Raw genomic sequence first — 20,723 nt, 5'->3', positions numbered from 1 at the left:
TTATTTTTATTTTTGTTGCATTTGCTTTTGGGTTATTGGTTACCAATTCTTTGCCTAAGCCAATATCTAGAATAATTTTTCTGATGTTATCTTCTAGAATTTTTTAATGGTTTCAGGTCTTAGATTTAAGTCTTTGATCCATCTTGAGTTGATTTTTGTATAAGGTGAGAGATGAGGGGATCCAGTGTCATTCTTCTACATGTGTCTTGCCAATTATCCCAGCACCATTTGTTGAATAGAATGTCTTTTTCCCACATTATGTTTTTGTATGCTTTGTCGAAGATCAGTTGGCTGTAAGTATCTGACTTTATTTCTGGGTCCTCTAGTCTGTTCCGTTGGTCTATGTCCCTATTTTTATATCAGCACCATGCTGTTTTGGTATCTATGGCCTTATACTATAGTTTGAAGTTGAGTAATGTGATGTCTCCAGATTGTTCTTTTTGCTTAGTATTTCTTTGGCTATGTGGACTCTTTTTTGGTTCCATATGAATTTTAGGATTTTTTTTTCCATGACTATGAAGAATGGTGATGGCATTTTTGATGGGAATTGCATGAAATCTGTAGATTGAGTTTGGTAGTATGGTCATTTTCACAATATTGATTCTACTCATCTGTGAACATGGGATGTGTTTCCATTTGTTTGTGTCATATGTGGTGTTTTTTCAGCAGTGTTTTTTAGGTAGTTTTCTTTGTAGAGATCTTTCATCTCATTGGTTAAGTATATTCCTAAGTATTTTCTTTTCCTTTTTTTGTAGCTGTTGTCAAAGGGGTTGATTTCTTGATGTGATTCTCAGCTTGGTTTTCTTGGTAAATACCAGTGCTACTAATTTGCATACACTGATTCTGTACGCTGAGAATTTACTGAATTCACTTTTCAGATCTAGGAGCTTTTTGTTGTTTTTCATGCAGAGAGAGGTATGTGCAAATGCTTGACCAGATTGCCCGGCAGATGATTGATTTCTACAAAGACTTGGTAACTCAGCGAGTGATGGACCAGCGCATTTTAGAAGAATTGTATAATTTCAAGCATGTTATTGAAGAACTGACCAGGTAAAAACTGTGATTTTCTTAAAAACAAAACAAAAGTCAATGTCATTTCTTTAAAGGGAGTAAGAAATATTTAGGGAAAGTGGAATGGTTAAAGGTCAAAGTTCTTCTGTTTTCATGTTTAGCAAGAGAACAAGCAGGACTAGATATCATTGTAGACAGAGATATAGAGAAATGGGTTATGCAAGTTCACACAAAAATGAAGATTCTTTATATATTTGACATGGAAAAGACTTGCTCTTTCTTCTAAAATGCAAATGTTACCAGGCACGGTGGCTCATGCCTGTAATCCCAGCACTTCAGGAGGCTAAGGTAGGCGGATCACTTGAGACCAGCCTGACCAACATGGTGAAATTCCATCTGTACTAAAAATACAAAAAATTAGCCGGGCATGGTAGCTCATGCCTGTAATCCCAACAACCGGGGAGATTGAGGCAGGAGAATTGCTTGAACCTGGGAGGTTGCAGTGAGCCAAGATCGCGCCACTGCACTCTAGCCTGAGTGACAGAGCAAGACCCTGTCTCGAAAAACAAAAATAAAAATAAAGTAAAATACAGCTGTTTATCTTAGTCAGTTTATAGAGCAATGCCATAATTCTGGATGTTGAGGTTCACATCTCAAAGAAAGTATCATAAAGCCCTCAAAGTTAGTGATCATCTAACCTCTAACCTTATAACAAGATGATTAGTGGTGAGAATAAAGAAGATAGGATAGGCATATCAGAAAGTGGGGTCAACCAGCATGGAGGCCTTGCATGTCCACATGTGCCTCCCTCTATTCTAAAGGGTCTCCCCTACATCTTCTTTCTGCCTGATTTCTGCCAGCCTGATTCTATTTCCAAACCTGGCAAAATTCCATCTAGAATGCATACTCAATTTCTTGATTTGGTTTATAAGGTGGAAAAACTAGGAAGGGAAGTACACATAAGAACTGAGAAGATTCCTGAGTATAAATCTGATTTCCTGGGTGGAAACTTTTTGGAAGTCTCCAAATATGAATTTAAAATTTCTTTGCTTTATTCCAGGGAACTGTGTCTAGTTCAGGCACATGATGTAAAATTAACAAAGGAAACAGAAAAGGCCCACAAGGATTTGGCACAAGCTCTTTTAGATGCTGAAAAGAATGCCAGGTGAGTTGCTTAAAGTTTATGTAGCTTACATAGGGGAAAGAGAAGCTTATATAGCTTCTGAAATAGTATATATGACACTAACTTATTGAATTCTAAAAACACAGCTTACTTTATCTGAATTTAGTTAGTTTCTCATTCTGGGTGGAAAGAAGGTAAAACATGATTTTTCTCTTGGAGATAGTCTGTTGCTTTTAACATTAATCATTTTTGTTGAGTGAGGATTGCAAGCTATTACTTTCTGGTTTTCTACAAGAAAGTATAAAGAGGCAGTGTGCATAGATAGCATAGATTTTGGAACCATACTGCTTGCTGTGTGACCTTGGGGAAGTCACTTAACTTTTCTGGGCCTAAGTTTGCCCATATTTAAAATTGGGATATTAATATTATCTACCTCATTCTGAATATTAAAGGAAGTAATATAAGTAAAGCACTTGGAATGGTACAGTTCCTTTGTGTCCAGGAGTATGTCTATTTCTTCAAGGTATTCCAATTTGTTAGTCGATTGTTGTTCATGATTATATTTCAGTGGCGTCAGTTGTAATAATCTATTTTTGTTTGTTTCTGATTTTATTTGCTTGAGGCGTCTCTCTTTTTTTCTTGTGTAATCTAGCTAGATGTTTATTGATTTTATTTTTTCAAAAAATGAACTTTTAATTTTGTTGATCTTTGACATTTTTTTAGTCTCTCTTTCGTTTGTTTCTGTTCTGACATTTATGATTTCTTTTTTCCCCACTAATTTTGGGTTTTGTTTGTTCTTGCTTTTCTAGTTCCTTGAGGTACATCATTAGGTTGTTTATTTGAAATCTTTCTGCTTTTTTGATAGAGGTGGTTATTACTGTGAACTTCCCTCTTAGCACTGCTTTTGCATTAGCCCATAGGCCTGTACTTCATTTGTTTCAAGACACTAAAAAAATTTCTTTTTAATTTATTTACTGACCCAATGATCATTCAGGAGCGTGTTGTTTAACTTCCACACGTTTGTACAGTTTCCAAAGTGTCTCTTATTATTAATTTCTAGTTTTACTTCATTGTGGTCTAAGAACATACTTGATATGTTTCCAGTTTTTAAAAATTTGTTGAGACTTATTTTGTGGCCAGCATATTGATGTTTGTGGAGAATGTTTCATGTGCTGATGAGAAGAATGTGTATTCCGCAGCTGTTGGATAAAATGTTTTGTAAATTGCTGTTATGTCCGTTTGTTCAAAAGTGTGGCTTAAATCCAGTGTTTCTTTGTTAATGTTCTGTCTAGATGATCTTTTGAATGCTGAGAGTAGGGTTTTGAAGGCCCCAACTATTATTGCATTATATTCCATCTCTCCCTTTAGATCTAATAATATTTGCTTTATACATCTGGGTACTCCAGGGTTGGGTGCATATATATTTAGAGTTGTTATATTTTTTTTCTGAATTCATCACTTTGTCTTCATATAATGACCTTCTTTGTCTCTTTTTATAGATTTTGACTTAAAATCTGCTTTATCTGATATAAGTATAGGTACTCCTGCTTGCTTTGGTTTCTATCTGCGTAGAATGTCTTTTTTTTTTTTTTTAGACGGCGTTTCGCTCTTGTTACCCAGGCTGGAGTGCGATGGCGCGATCTTGGCTCACCGCAACCTCCGCCTCCTGGGTTCAGACAATTCTCCTGCCTCAGCCTCCTGAGTAGCTGGGATTACAGGCGTGCGCCACCATGCCCAGCTAATTTTTTGTATTTTTAGTAGAGACGGGTTTTCACCATGTTGACCAGGATGATCTCAATCTCTTGACCTCGTGATCTACCTGCCTCAGCCTTCCAAAGTGCTGGGATTACAGGCTTGAGCCACTGCGCCCTTCAGAATATCTTTTTCTATCTCTTCGCTTTGAGGATATATATGCTTTGGCCAGTGAAGTGAGTTTTTTGGAGGTAGCATATGTTTAGGTTGCATTTTTGTATCCATTCAGCCAATCTATATATTTTATATGGGAGAATTTAATTTTTTTATATTTAAGGTTATTATTGATAGGTGAGGACTTATTTCTGTCATTTTGTTAATTATATTCTGATTATTTTGTATAGCTTTTTCTACTTTCTTCTTATTTTATTGTTTATCATTTCTGTTTGGTAATTTTAGTAGTGGAAACATTTGAATCCTTTCTTTTTCTCTTTTGTGTTTCTGCTCTACCAGTGAGATTTTTTTACTTTGATATGTTTACCTGATGGTAGGTATTGTCTTTTTGCTTCCAAATATAGGACTCCCTTAAGGCTGGTCTGGTGGTGATGAATTTTTTCAGTTTTTGCTTAACTGAGAAAGAGGTTTTTTTGTCCTTCAGTTTTGAAGGATGGCTTGCTAGGTATAGAATTCTTGGCTAGCAGTTTTTTTTCCCTTTTAGCATTTTGATTATATAATTCCCTCCTTTCCTGGCCTAAGGTTCCTGCTGAGAAATCCATTAGTCTGATGTGGATTCCCTTATGTGTAACTTTATGCTTTTTTCTTGCTGTTTTTAGGATTCTCTCCTTTGTCTCTGACTTTTGACAGTTTGAGTATAATATGCCTCAGAAATACCTTTGTGGGTTGATTATATTGGGGATCTTTGAGCTTCCTGTATCTGGATGTCTTTATCTCTTATAAGATTTGGGAATTTTTAAGCTATTATTTTATTAAATAGGTTTTCTGTGTCTTTGTCCACCTCTTTTCTTTCTGAAACTCCCCAAATTAAAAAAATGTGGTCACTTTACGGTGTCCCATTATAGCCACATAAGCTTTCTTTATTGTTTTTAATTCTTTTCTCTTTCTTCTTCTTTTTTTTTTTTTTTTTGAGATGGAGTTTCGCTCTTGTTACCCAGGCTGGAGTGCAATGGCGCGATCTCGGCTCACTGCAACCTCCGCCTCCTGGGTTCAGGCAATTCTCCTGCCTCAGCCTCCTGAGTAGCTGGGATTATAGGCACGCACCACCATGCCCAGCTAATTTTTTGTATTTTTAGTAGAGACGGGGTTTCACCATGTTGACCAGGTTGGTCTCAATCTCTCGACCTCGTGATCCACCCGCCTCGGCCTCCCAAAGTGCTGGGATTACAGGCTTGAGCCACCGTGCCCGGCCTCTTTCTTCTTTTTTAAAGTCTGACTAGGTTTTTTCAAAAGACCTGTCTTCAAGGTCAGAAATTCCTTCTTCTACTTGATCTAGTCTATTGTTTAAGCTCTTGAGTCTATTTTTAATTTCATTTATTGAATTCTTCAATTCCACGGCTTCTGTTTTATTCCTTTTTATGATACCTATCTCTGTTGAATTTCTCATCCAGATCATGAATTGTTTTTCTGATTTATGTGTTCTTTATCTGCGTTTTCTTGTATCTCATTGGGTTTATTTAATATAATTATTCTGAAATCTTTTTCAGACATTTTATAAATTTCCTTTCTGTTGGGATTTGTTACTAGAGAATTATTTTTCATGTTTCCTGTGTCCTTACGTTACTATCTGTGCATCTGATTTAATAGTCATTTTTTTTCCAATTTTACAAAATATTCTTTTTTCTTTTTGAGACAGAGTCTTGCTCTGTTGCCCAGGCTGGAGTGCAGTAGTGTGATTTTGGCTCACTGCAACCTCTGCCTCCTGAGTTCAAGCTATTCTCCTGCCTCATCCTCCCAAGTAGCTGGGACTATAGGCATATAGATATGCCACTATAGCTGGTAAATTTTTGTATTTTTAGTAGAGGTAGGGTTTTGCCATGTTGGGCAGGCTGGTCTTGAACTCCTGACCTCAAGTGATCTCGCCTTGGCCTCCCAAAGTGCTAGGATTACAGGCATGGGCCACCTGCCTGGCTAATTTTACAAAAAATTCTTTATAGAGACGGAGTTCACTGTGTCACCCAGTCTGGAATGCAGTTGCATGATCATGGCTCACTGCACCCTTGACTTCCATGCTCAAGCAATCCTTCCACATCAACCTACTGGGTAGCTGGAACTACAGGTACACGCTAGAGTGCCTGGTGCCTGGCTTAATTTTTTTTTTTTTTTCCCCTGAAACATGGTCTTACCATGTTGCTTAGGCTAGTCTCAAACTCCTGGGTTCAAGTAATCCTCCTGCCTTGACTCCTAAAGTGTGTTTTGTTCTTTTCATTTCATTTCTTTCTTTCTTTTACAAAAAATGACATTGGCATTTTGATAGGGGTTGCATTGAATTTGTAGATTGCTTGGGCAATATATTCATTTTAATGATATAAATTCTTCTGATCCAGTAGCATGGTATGGCTTTCAGTTTATTTGTGTCTCTTCAATTTCTTTCATCAGTGTTTTGTAGTTTTTTTTTGTAGATATTTTTCACTTTCTTTTTTTTTTTTTTTTTTGAGACGGAGTTTCGCTCTTGTTACCCAGGCTGGAGTGCAATGGCGCGAACTCGGCTCACCGCAACCTCCGCCTCCTGGGTTCAAGCAATTCTCCTGCCTCAGCCTCCTGAGTAGCTGGGATTACAGGCACGCACCACCATGCCCAGCTAATTTTTTGTATTTTTAGTAGAGACGGGGTTTCACCATGTTGACCAGGATGGTCTCGATCTCTCGACCTCGTGATCCACCCGCCTCAGCCTCCCAAAGTGCTGGGATTACAGGCTTGAGCCACCGCGCCCGGCCACTTTCTTGATTAAATTTATTCCTAGATGTCCTTTTGTTGGTAGCTATTATGAATGGGATGGCTTTCTTGATTTCTTTTCTACTATTTCATTGTTGGTGTGTAGAAACACTACTGATTTTTGTGTGTTGATTTTGTATCCTTCAACTTTACTGAATTTGTATATCAATTCTAAGAGTGTTTTGGTGCCACTTTTAGGTTTGTTTGTTTTTCTAAATATATAAGATCTTGCTGTCTGCAAACAGGAACAGTTTGACTTCCTTCTTTCCAGTTTGGATGCCCTTTATTTCTTTCACATGCTAAATTACTTGAGCTGGAACTTTCGTATTTTTTTTAAAGACAAAAATGAGATCAAACAATTTATAATTTTAGCATTTTGGATTTTTCATTTTATATTATAGCATGAATAAATTTCCAATTTACCTAAGTATTAAAAATATGATGTTTAGCCAGGTGTAGTGGCTCACATCTGTAATCCCAGCACTTTTGGAGGCCAAGATGAGCAGATCACTTGAGGTCAGGAGTTTGAGACCATTCTGGCCAACATGGTGAAACCCTGTCTCTACTAAAAACACAAAAATTAGCTGGGTGTGGTAGTTGCAGTGAGCCGAGATTGCACCATTGCACTCCAGCATGGGGGACAAGAGTGAAACTTAATTAAAAACAAAACAAAAAAACAAAACAAGAATATGATGATGTTGAATTATCTGCAGAGTGTTTTTTTTTAAACTCATAGAACTACATTTTTTATACACACACACACACACACACACACACACACACATACACACACACACACACACATTTTTTGAGACAGAGTCTCGCTTTGTCGTCCAGTCTGGAGTGCAGTGACGCGATCTCAGCTCACTGCAACCTCTGCCTCCCGGGTTCAAGCAATTCTCTTGCCTTAGCCTCCTGAGTAGCTGGGATTACAGGCATGTGCCACCACATTCAGCTAATTTTTTTGTGTTACTGTTTTTTTTCCATTGAACTTTCAAGTTGTACCAGTCCAATAATTTTTGCTTTTTTAGTAGAGATGGAGTTTCACCATGTTGGTCAGGTTGGTCTCAATCTTCTGATCTTGTGACCCATCTGCCTCGGCCTCTTAAAGTGCAGGGATTACAGGCGTGAGCCACCACGCCCAGCCTAACTACATTCTGTTTTTATCTGACCACTCTTTTGTTGTTGGACACTGAGATTCTGGATTTTTTTGCTTTTGCTGTTAAATTAGGGTCATTATTTCTCTTTTGAAAATTGAAGTCTAATTTTTAGGCAATGAAGTACACAGATCTTAAGAGTATAGCTTAGTGAACTTTCACATTTATATTCACTGGTATAATTTTTTTCTTTATTATTTTGAACAAATGAAAGCCTCTAAGACTAGAAGAATTCTACTTCAGTGACCTTTAATTCTTATTGCAAAGTCCTTGGGAGGAAGTGTTTCAAAAGATTTGTGAAATGCTGTTTTTTAGTTTATAAATTCTACGTTTGTATTTACCTCAGAAAGTCTTTTAATATTCCTTTTTTTTTTTTTTTTTGAGACAATCTGACTCTGTTGCCCAGGCTGGAGCACAGTGGTATGATCTCAGCTCACTGCAACCTCTGCCTCTAGGTTCAAGCAACTCTGATGCCTCAGCCTCCCAGATAGCTGGGACTACAGGCAGACTCTACCACACCCGGCTAATTTTTGAATTTTTAGTAGAGATGGGGTTTCACCATGTTGGCCAGGCTGGTCTCGAACTCTTGACTTCAGGTGATCCACCTGCCTTGGCCTCCCAAAGTGCCGGGATTACAGGCGTGAGCCGCTGCACCTGGACCGTCTTTTAATTTTAAATGAAGCTTAAGTGTAAATTGAAAGGAAAAGGTATGTTCTGGTAGATATGAAAAAGCAATAGTTAAGAAAAAGCTACTTTTTAGACACAGTTTCGCTCTTGTTACCCAGGCTGGAGTGCAATGGCGCGATCTCGGCTCACCGCAACCTCCGCCTCCTGGGTTGAGGCAATTCTCCTGCCTCAGCCTCCTGAGTAGCTGGGATTACAGGCACGAGCCACCGTGCCCAGCTAATTTTTTGTATTTTTCGTAGAGACGGGGTTTCACCATGTTGACCAGGATGGTCTCGATCTCTTGACCTCGTGATCCACCCGCCTCGGCCTCCCAAAGTGCTGGGATTACAGGCTTGAGCCACTGCGCCCGGCTGAAAAAGCTACTTTATTTAAGATTTTAAATGGTTAAGGAACAATTTCTTTCTTTTTTTTTTTTTTTACGATTAGGTGTTAGTCTTTTGGTGAATCTATGTCTCTGAAATATATTTTTTTTTCTAATGATTAGAGGAGATTAGATTTTTTTTTTTTATATAATAAGAAAAAGAATAAAGAAGAGGAAGAAAGAGAAAGAGGAAGAGGGAGAGAGAATGGGGGTATTGCTTTACTTCCCCGGGCTAGAATGCAGTCTAAATATGGATATGCCTATAATTGTCCTTAATAATGGAGAAATAAAAGAAAATGAGGGAAGGGAATAACAAACAAGGAGCCAACCGACATTTCGTTTAAACTTCTAAGTTGATATGATGTGGTACTGATAAGAGTGTATATTTTGTGTATTTAAAGTGGAGAGATCTATAAATGTTAATTACGTTTACTTGTTCCAGATCTAAGTTCAAGTCCTGGATATCGTTGTTAATTTTCTGTCTCATTGATCTATCTAATATTAACGTTGAAGTCTCCCACTATTATTGTGTGGGAGTCTAAGTCTCTTTGTTAGTCTTGTATGTCTCAGTATTCCTGTACTGGGTGCGTATATATTTAGGATCTTTAGCTCTTCTTGTTGTTGCATTGATCCTTTTATCATTATATAATGTCCTTCTTTGCTTCTTTCGATCTTTGTTGCTTTAATGACTATTTTATCAGAGGCAAAAATTGTAACTTCTGCTTTTTATTTATATATTTTAGCTGTTTGGTTGCTAAATCTTTCTCCATCCCTTGTTTTGAGTCTGTGTATCCTTGAATATGAGATGGGTCTGCATGCAGCATACTGATGGGTTTTAGTTTTTTATTCAAATTGCCTGTCTGTCTTTGGATTGGGGGATTTAGTCAATTTAAATTTAGAATTAATAATGATATATGTGAGTTTAATACTGCCATTTAATATTAGCTGGCTATTTTGCCCATTAGTTGATATAAATTCTTCATTATATTGATGCTCTTTTTGGTATTTTTTAGAAAGGCTGATACTGTTTGTTCCTTTCTATGTGTAGTGGTTCTTTCAGAAGCTCTTGTAAAGCAGGCCAGGTGGTGATGAAATCTCTGAGTGCTTGCTTGTTCACAAAAAACTTTATTTTTCCTTCACTTATGAAGCTTAGTTTGGCTGGATGTGAAATTCTTGGTTGAAAGTTCTTTTCTTTAAGGATGTTGAATATTGGTCCCCACTCTCTTCTGGCTTGTAGGGTTTCTGCTGAGAGATCTGCTGTAAGTCTGATAGGCTTCCCTTTGTGGGTAACCTGACCTTTCTCTCTGGCTGCCCTTTGTATTTTCTCCTTCATTTCAACCCTGGTGAATCTGACGATTATGTGCCTTGGAGTTGCTCTCCTTGAGGAATATCTTTGTGGTGTTCTCTGTATTACCTGGAGTTGAATATTATCCTGCCTTGCTAGGTTGGGAAAATTTTCCTGAATAATATCCTGAAGCATATTTTCCAGCTTGGATTCATTCTCTTCGTCACATTCAGGTACACCTATCAAGCGTAGATTAGGTCTTTTCACATAGTCCCATATTTCTTGAAGACTTTGCTCATTCCTTTTTATCCTTTTTTTCCTCTTCTTGTCTTCTTGTTTTATTTCATTGAGTTGGTCTTCGACCTCTGATATCCTTTCTTCTGCTTGATCAATTTGGCTGTTAAAACTCGTGCATACTTCACGTAGTTCTCATATTGTGTTTTTCAGCTCCATTAATGCACTTATTTTCCTCTCTAAATTGTGTATTCTTGTTAACATTTCGTCAAACCTTTTTTCAAAGTGCTTAGTTTCTTTAGATTGGGTTTGAACAAGTTCTTTTAATTCACAGAAGTTTCTTATTATCCACATTTTGAAGCCTGCTTCTGTAATTGGAACACACTCTTTCTCCATCAAGCCTTGTTTCGTTGCTGATGAGGAACTGTGATCCCCTGCTGAGGGAGAGGCGTTCTGATCTTGGATATTCTCAGCCTTTTTTGGCTGTTTTCTTCCCTTCATTGTAGATTTATCCATCTGTGGTCTTTACAATTACCGTCTTTGTAATTGGGTTTCCGAGTGGACGTCCAACTTATTGATTCTCAGCGCCGAAATCTGAGCAACCCACTGCACCGACCAAATCAGCGGCATTAAGATTGATGGTGCTTTTCTGACTCGGCACCAAAAGCCGACACTCCTGCAAAACCGCCTCGCTGGTCACAAGAGTCGCGCTGGCGACCCGTGGGGCTCCTCCTCTGGGAATCTCCTGGTGCGTGAGCAACAAGAATTCATGTGAAGGTGTGGCGTCCTCTTGTTCTTTGTGCTTTCACTGGGAGCTACAATCCCGAGCTGCTAGTGATCAGCCATCTTGGATCTCTTCCCTGACAATTTTCTTTAATCTTATAATAATTATGTATAATTTAAAATTTTAATGGCTCTCAATTCTTGGGCTTTGTGCCTTTCATAAAGAATCTTAGGTCTGTGAGCAAACCTTAGCAATAAACTGTTAGGTTATTGTTACCCATATTCTGAATTTTTCATTAGATATGGTGTTATAACATTGGAATATCATGTCAGAATTCTAGTGAAAAAATAAGATGAAAAGTGTTTAGAGCAGGAGCAATATATGAGATTTTTACTTTCACTAAGAGTTTTGTAAGATTTGCAAATTAAATGTGAATTTTTTTCTATTTCACTGTATATAAGTGTTATCAATATATTCAGCAATTATACCATACTTACCTTATGATAAGTTTTAAAGGAACACATTACCTATTTTAAAACTAATTTCGTTTAAAAATATATATTGTTAGTGTAAATTAAATGAAGTTTAATTTAAAAGTTTAATTTAAAGTTTAATTTAAAAGCTGTTTAATTGTTTTTACAGAATGGTAGAAGAATATCATGACTTGTACACATTACAAAGAGAAAGGATGGAGAATGATATGAAACAGTTGATGGCAGAAAGAGATATCTGGAGCTCAGCTACATATGAATTGGCCCTAAAGGTTAGTTCTTCTGGATTTACAACTCAAACTTCTTTTTCTGGCTAAAGATTCATTCTACAGTTTTAAAATTTGTTTTGTTTTTTTGAAAGAGTCTTTCAACTTACTTTGTTGCCTATGATGGAGTGCAGTGGTGCGATCTTTGCTCACTGCAACCTCTGGCTCTTGGGTTCAAGCAGTTCTCCTGCCTCAGCCTCCTACATAGCTGGGATTATAGGCATGAGCCACCATGCCGGGCCCATTTTGCAATTTTCAATAATCTAGACAAAAACTAAAAAAAAATGAGAATGTATATTTATTGATGTATAATGTAGCTTTTGTGGGCCTTGAAAAGGAAAAGTTAAATTTCTTCTTTTTATTCTTGTCTGTGTTGGGTGCCTAGCTATTACACAATTAAGGGTTTTTTTTTTTTTTTAAAACCGGAATCTATGAACTATGAACAAGTGTTCTTTTTCTGTTGTTTGGGAACATGTTAAAATTTTCAACTTCAATTTATACTAATAATAAAGTAGGAAAGGTGGTTTTTATCTTTTCATATAATGTGACCATATTTGGATCACTGGATATCACACTGATTATTTTTAAAAAACAAAACAAAACAAACAAACAAAAAACAGGGTTTCACTTTGTTGCCCAGGCTGGAGTGCAGTGGTGCAGTCACAGCTCACTGCAGCCTCGACCTCCTGGGCTCAAGCAATTCTTCTACCTCAGCCTCCTGAGTAGCTGGGACTACAGGTATACACCATCATGCCTGGCTAATTTTTCATTTTTTGCAGAGATGGGATTTCTCTATGTTGCCCAGGCTAGTCTTGAACTCCTAGACTTAAACTGTCCTCCTGCCTCAACCTCTCAAAGTGCTGGGATTACATGCACAAGCCACTGTGCCTGACCCACTCTCTGATTCTGTTACCTTGGTACACAAGATGACCAATGAATTGAAATACAGTACCCTATGGACCATTATAGTAATACTTTAGGGAAATAGCAAAGTCACACAATATTCTATATTTCTAAAATGTTTACTTGTTGGTTGCATATTTTGACAACTGGGACTTTTAGGTGTGGTGATTTTTGACTCTCACAAGATTAAAAAATTGGCTCAGTTGAATTGATTCACTGGTCCACTGGTAGCAGGTTGCAGGGTTCTCCATGGAGGTGTACTGCATAAATACATCTGTGTTAGAGCTTTGTATTAACCCTGCCACATATAGTAGTTGGTCAGTTATTTGGAAGAAAATATAGAAGACATCCTTGTCAAGTGTCCTAAAGCTAGAGAGAAAGTTAATATACTGGATGGCGGAATCAAGACTTGCTTATTTAGGAAAGTACATTTACTTTGCAGAGGTAATTATTAGAAATCGAGAGCATTCACTAATGGGGACATGCTAGAGGCATTTCCATTCAAGAGAGGAGAAAGGATTTCTGCTATCACTGGAGTCCCTAATTCAGTAATAACATGGAACTAAAATAAAGAGATATAACTGCTTATAGGAAGCAGCAAAATCTTTTATGTTTTTTCCTACTGATTTCTTTAGCAAAAATCCCCAGTACATTGTTGAATAGAAGTGGTGAAAGTTAATGTTCCTGTTTTCAGTTTTATGGGGAAGACATTCTGCTTTCACCATTAAGTACAACATTTACTGTAGGCTTTTATACATACCCTTTATCAGGTTGTGGAAGTTCTCTTTAATTTTTCATTTGTTTAGAGTTTAATCATAAATAGGTGATGTATTTAGTGAATTATTTTTCCGTGTCAATGGAGATTACTACATCTTGAATTCCTTTTACTTTATTAACACATTACATTGTTTGTAACACTTTATTGAAGTACAACTGATACACAGAAAAAAATCCATGCATTTAATATATTCAATTTGACATTGAACATTTACATACACTCATGATACCCTTATGGCAATCAAGGTGATAAACATATCCATATTAACTGTTTAATTAATTAATTTTAAATTTTATTTTAGATTCAGGGATACATGTGCAGGATTGCTACATGGACATATTGTGTAAATCATAAGGTTTGGGCTTCCAGCGAACCCATCACCCAAATAGTGAACATTGTATTCAGTAGGTAAATTCTCAACTGTTGGTCCTTTCCTACCCTCCCCACTTTTGGAGTCACCAGTGTCTATTATTTTCATCCTTGTGTCCATGTATATCAGTTGTTTAGTTCCCACTTACAGTGAGAACGTGCAGGATTTGATTTTCTGTTTCTGAGTTTTTTTCACTTGAGATAATGGCCTACAGCTCCATCCGTGTTGCTGCAAAGCACATAGTTTCATTCTCTTTTATGGCTGCATAATATTCCACATTTTTAAAATCCAGTTAATCATTGATGGGCACTTCAATTGCTTCCATGACTTTGCTGTTGTAAATAGTGCTGTGATAAACATATGAGCACAGGTGTCTTTTTGATTAAATGATTTCTTTTCCTTTGGGTATATAACCAGTAGTGGGATTGCTAGGTCAAATGGTCAAATGGTAGTTCTATTTTTAGTTCTTTGAGAAATCTCCATACTGTTTTCCATAGGGTTGAACTAATTTACATTCCCACCAACAGTATATAAGTGTTCCCTTTTTTCTGCATCCTCATCAACATCTATTATTTTTTTACTTTTTGGTAACAGCTATTCTGACTTGTATGAGATGGTTTCTTATTATTGTCAAAATCACTATTATATAGGTATACACTTGTCGTGGTGGTTTGCTGCATCCATTGCCCTGTCATCTACTTTAGGTATTTCTCTTAATTTTTTTTTTTTTTTTTCTTTTCGAGACGGAGTTTCGCTCTCGTTACCCAGGCTGGAGTGCAATGGCGCGATCTCGGCTCGCCGCAACCTCCGCCTCCTGGGTTCAGGCAATTCTCCTGCCTCAGCCTCCTGAGTAGCTGGGATTACAGGCATGCGCCACCATGCCCAGCTAAATTTTTGTATTTTTAGTAGAGACGGGATTTCACCATGTTGACCAGGATGGTCTCGATCTCTTGACCTTGTGATCCACCCGCCTCGGCCTCCCAAAGTGCTGGGATTACAGGCTTGAGCCACCGCGCCCGGCCCCTCTCTTAATTTTTTTTTTTTTTTTTTTTTTTTTGAGATGGAGTTTCACTCTTGTTACCCAGGCTGGAGTGCAATGGCGCGATCTCGGCTCACCGCAACCTCCGCCTCCTGGGTTCAGGCAATTCTCCTGCCTCAGCCTCCTGAGTAGCTGGGATTACAGGCACGCGCCACCACGCCCAGCTAGTTTTTTGTATTTTTAGTAGAGACGGGGTTTCACCATGTTGACCAGGATGGTCTCGATCTCTCGACCTCGTGATTCACCCGCCTCGGCCTCCCAAAGTGCTGGGATTACAGGCTTGAGCCACCGCGCCCGGCAATTTTTTAAAACAAACTTTGAGAATGTGTTACATGTCAGACATTATGCCATGTACTGGTTGGTAAAGCAAAAACAATTGAGACAAAGTTCCTGCCCATAAAACTTTATGAGATTCGAATATCTCGGCAATTGAGAATGATGGGCCTTTCCAGACAAGTGAAGTGTTAGTAGGGATAAATGTATAGATTAATCTTATTAATATAATTAACATTAATAATTACTATGTTTAATATTATTGTAAAAAAGAAGCAGCTATTATTTATTCAGTTATTGCTATGTGTCAGATATTTTGCTAAGGGAATAATTAGCATAGTTCTTACAGTAATCCCATGAAATAGTACTATCACTACCTACATCTTTCATGTGAGGACTCAGAGAAGTAATTTGCCTAAGCTCACATAACTGATAAATGATGAACGTAGCACATATGATTCCAGAGCCTGAACTGCCAATTACCATTCTATACCATCTTCAGAGACAAAAGATAAAGAAAACTTAGGGCAGCCACCTAAAGGAGGAGATCCAGCATAAGAGCATACCGTGTACAAAAAAGATTTGTGACATTGAAATAACTGTGGATTCACTGTAACGCAACTGCATGAAGTGGTTCTTAATGCTGGACTTTTACAGGTTAGCAGTAAAGAGAATAGAAGATCATTGTCTCATTTTCCTCTGTAATGGTCAGACCTCATCTAGGATACAGTGTTCCATTCTGATGCAGAATTTTTAATGGCACATTGACGTATTGATAGGAAACAATCATGACGGTTAATACATGATGTAAGAAACAGATCTAAGCTAGATATGTTCAGTGGAGAAAAAGGAAGACATGTGAGATTCCTCCCACTAGATGTATTTCAACAGTAGAGCGCTGACCCCTGATAGAGGTTTCTGTAGAATTCCTCGCATTGATGAGCTTTGTGTTAAATCATCCCTTGAGTCCCTTCTAACTGAAATGACAGCCAGAATGTGAGTTCCCTGAAAGTAAGGACTTTATCTCCTTTGTTCATGGCTATGTTAACAGTGTCTAGAACAGTATTTCATTAAATGACTATGCAATTGATTTCTTATGTTAATGGTTCTCAAAGTATATCCCAGGGACCCCCTCGGGGGCGATCCATGAGACCCTTTCAGGAGCTTCCTGAAATCAAAATTAGTTTCATTATAATACTAATATGTTGTTTGTCTTTTTTTCATTCTCATTCTCTTATTAAGAGTATGCAGTGGATTTTTCTTTTCTTTTTTTAAAAAAATATTTATTATACTTTAAGTTCTGGGGTACATGTGCAGATCGTGTAGGTTTGTTACATAGGTATACACTTGTCATGGTGGTTTGCTGCATCCATTGTCCTGTCATCTACTTTAAATATTTCTCTTAATGCTGTCCCTCCCCAATCCCCCTACCCGCTGCTATTTCTCCTCTAGCCCCTGGTGTGTGATGTTCCCTTCCCTGTGTCCGTGTGTTCTTATTGTTCAACACCCAAGAGTAGGTAGTGGATTTTTCTAGCAACTATATGACATGGTATATTCTGGCAGATTGAATGCAGAGGCATGTAACAATCCAGCTCTGTTCTCCTAAGGCAAACATTAGATTTGTAAAAATGTAAAACAATAGCATTGTTTTTACTAATTTAACAAAAAATTTAAAAATGAAGATGCTATTTATGTTAATAGGTAATGGGTTTATTAATGTTTATTTGTGAATTAACAAATATGTGTTTAAATAATTCTAGTTTAATTTCTAATGCAGTAAATATTAATAGATGCTTTCCATATAAATAAAAGTGCTTGAGAATAAAGGAGTCATGAGATCAATTTTTTCGTATAAAGGGGTCTTGAGATCAGATTGTTGGAGAAGTTTTGCTGTATACTAAACTTCAGTTTCATTCCAATTCAATGGAAAATGTGAATTTGGGATTCGTATTAATTAATGATTTAAACAAGAAATTTTAGTTGTGTTAATGATTCAATGAAAATTGATACATTAAATCACTGGAATAAATTATAGTGGTTTGGTAATGTTTTAGGTTCCTGATTATAGTACATTATTTTTATAGGTAATTGAAAGAAATAGAGTCATATTGGCTAAAAGACTTTACCTTAATGAAAAAGGCTGGAATAAATACACCAAGCATTTCATCATACAGCTGTCAAACAAGGTAAAGATCAATTATTCTCAGTTATGAGAAAAAAAGATGTCAAAAGATGTCAGGTGGTGAGCATTGACACTGTAAGATGTCTTTGTTAAATTTATTGATTTTAAAAATATAGTTTTATATTAATGCTTATTGTGTGCAGAACGAAAAAAATCTAAGCAGAGATGAATAAAGGCTCTTGTTTTTTTATATTTGTCTTCTAAGTAAAGCAATTTATCTAAGTTTAATAACACTACAAAGTTACTCATCCGATCATGATTCGATTGATTCAGACCTAAAGTAAAAAAGTAAATATCTGGGTTTTTTTTGAAATAGTTGCATTATCAATTTTATAGAAATATTCAGTGAGCACACTCGATGGAAAAGGAGAGCATTTATCATGTTTCTACAGAGTCAAACCATTTATACTAGTTATTTCAATTAACTCTTAAGACAATTTTGTGAGATAGATATTAAGGTCTTTATGGATAATAAAAATTAAATCCAAATAGATTAGATAACATTGCCCAAAGTAACACAGACAGCAATGGCTACAATTAATATTTGGTTCTGTTTGGCTTCTTGGTTTCTAATCTATCGAGCACACCACACTGCCCCTGTGAAAGTCCTATGTAAAAATTGGGTTCATGTTGCAAAGGAAAAAAAAAATCTTGTCTCTTAATACTTTATGTACTATGGAAAATTCATCACCAGATGAACTGTATCGTACTGTAACTTCAATGTTTAAATCAATTTTCTGTGAATTTCTCTAGCATTGCAATATTAATAATGGCCTGGTGTATGTTAATGGCTATTTGTTATGTAAATAAATGGATATGTTATTTGATTCTATGCATTTTATCTAGGACACTGAAGACCTGGCACTGTTGCAGAAGTTGACACAAAAATGGAGAAACTTAGTGAATAAATTTAAACAAGAAGTAGAACAAATGGAAGAGTCTACAATGGGGACTTTGAAAATGGTTAACGATGGGCTGATCAAATGGCAGGAGTTCTTCAGGTGAGTCACAAGAATCTTGTTTTTCTGATTATACTTATATCATGTCTAATAACTCAGTCCAATTTTCTCTGTTCCTCCTTCTGTCATTTACCTTGTAATTACTCTTTAACATTGATTTTGGAGAGCAGTCCCTGCAAAGGCACAATCCTGCTAACAACCTTGAATAGTCTTGCGGTTTCTAGTGCTGAGCATCTCTGCAGTTCATCCTGATCCCCCTGCTTAACTGCTGCTGTCCCCATTTGAGTCCAGCTCTTTTTCTTGTCTCTCTTTTTAAAATAAAGTCACTTTATGTCATTACTTTGGTAAACTTGAGTATTTGGATCCATCTGCAAATCATATGCAGAGAAGTAAAACCAATGTGATAGTTACAGAGCGATGGTTTTGATTGGATATCATACTTTGCAATGATTAGAGAAATCTGACAATGAAAGAGGCTGCTAATAAAGTAGTTAAGTTGAGGCCAGATGGCTAAATCATAGCCAAGCTTAGTGAGAATCTATACTTTGGATGCAGTCTGGACTAGATGATTTCTTTTTCTTTTTCTTTTTTTTGAGGCCGAGCCTCATTCTGTTGCCCAAGCTGGAGTGCAGTGGTACAGTATTGGCTCACTGCTGCCTCCGCCTTTTGGGTTCAAGCAATTCTTCCGCCTCAGCCTCCCGAATAGCTGGGATTACAGGTATACGCCACTACACCCGACTAATTTTTGTATTTTTAGTAGAGATGGTATTTCACCACGTTGGTCAGGCTGGTCTTGAACTCCTGGCCTCAAGTGGTCCACCCACCTAGTCCTCCCAAAGTGCTGGGATTACAGGTGTGGGCCACCACGCCCGGCCTGGACTAGATGATTTCTAAGGTGTTTTTTTTTTTTTTTTTTAACTTTAAGATGCTTTGTCTGTTGAGGCCTGGACTAGAAGATTTCTAAGTTTTTTTTTTTTTTTTTTAAACTTTAAGATACTTTGTCTGTTAAGTACCACTTGCATTTCAAATTGAGAACAATGGTTTTAGTTTTTTATAACCCCCTAAAATGTTTCTCCATTAGTAGATTTGGAAGTTCTGGAAGCTGAAGCTGGTACATCTCCAAGCTGGCTGTTCCTGCCATGTACCCATTTCTGTTGTTTGTTGATTCTTAGGTGGGAGGGGAGTACAGGAGGCCATAGTTCTTGTCTCTTTCACTTCAGGAACTTATTTATCAATAGCTTTCACCTTCTGAGACTTGAGAGCCATTAAAGGAAATTTTTTCCTACCAGAAGTTGGGATTCCTGGCTTAAATGTTGAGTCTTAATTACTTCATAGGCTTTCTTTCTATTTATATATTGCATTGACAGCTACATTTCAACAGAAATTTTTCTGATGATGATCTGGTTTTTAATTCCCAAGACTCAAGAGACCACTCTTTTTTAAAAAAAAAGTCTTAGGCCGGGCGCGGTGGCTCAAGCCTGTAATCCCAGCACTTTGGGAGGCCGAGGCGGGTGGATCACGAGGTCAAGAGATCGAGACCATCCTGGTCAACATGGTGAAACCCCATCTCTACTAAAAATACAAAAACATTAGCTGGGTATGGTGGCGCGTGCCTGTAATCCCAGCTACTCAGGAGGCTGAGGCAGGAGAATTGCCTGAACCCAGGAGGCGGAGGTTGTGGTGAGCCGAGATCGTGCCATTGCACTCCAGCCTGGGTAACAAGAGCAAAACTCCGTCTCAAAAAAAAAAAAAAAAAAAAAAAGTCTTGTGGCCCATGGCCCTGTAACTTGTTTGCTCAGGTCTGATTAAAATCTCAATTTATATTTACAAATTTAATGATAAATACCTGTGGGGAGAGGGGTTGGACCTGGAAGGCATGCTTGAAAATTATTGAGGAGAAATATAGTAGTTGTTTAGTCTTTAGTGTGTCAACTTATGATTTTATTTGTTTATACCTTGTTCTGAGACCTTTTTCTTTTTTCTTCTTTCAGTGAAAAAGGCATTTTATCCACTGATAAGGGAAATATGTTTGATTCAGTTCTTCTAGACTTCAAGCAATGGCATAAGGTAAGACTTTTTACAAACTTAGCATTCCTGACCTACAACTGAGTCATATCTCATCCTTTTTTTTTTTTTTTTTGAGACATTGTCTCACTTGCTCTGTCACCCAGGCTGGAGTACAATGGTGTGGTTTCAGCTCACTGCAACCTCCACCTCCTGAGTTCAAGCAGTTCTCTTG

General features: G+C 37.3%; 1 protein-coding gene across 1 annotated transcript in view; it reads left to right on the top strand.

The window, feature by feature from the left end:
- The window catches only part of AXDND1 (axonemal dynein light chain domain containing 1), a 109,028-nt gene that overhangs the window by 28,503 nt on the left and 59,802 nt on the right, over positions 1-20,723 (top strand). The window contains exons 10-15 of the mRNA XM_074390165.1: positions 910-1,050; positions 2,072-2,176; positions 11,866-11,986; positions 17,428-17,529; positions 18,372-18,526; positions 20,476-20,551. Coding sequence (XP_074246266.1) covers positions 910-1,050; positions 2,072-2,176; positions 11,866-11,986; positions 17,428-17,529; positions 18,372-18,526; positions 20,476-20,551 — 700 coding nt within the window. The remainder of the gene's footprint in view (positions 1-909; positions 1,051-2,071; positions 2,177-11,865; positions 11,987-17,427; positions 17,530-18,371; positions 18,527-20,475; positions 20,552-20,723) is intronic.

The sequence above is a fragment of the Saimiri boliviensis genome, chromosome 19 (assembly GCF_048565385.1).
Source record: "Saimiri boliviensis isolate mSaiBol1 chromosome 19, mSaiBol1.pri, whole genome shotgun sequence".
In the NCBI taxonomy this organism is placed as follows: Eukaryota; Metazoa; Chordata; class Mammalia; order Primates; family Cebidae; genus Saimiri; species Saimiri boliviensis.
This window is presented reverse-complemented; position numbering and strand designations above follow the sequence as displayed.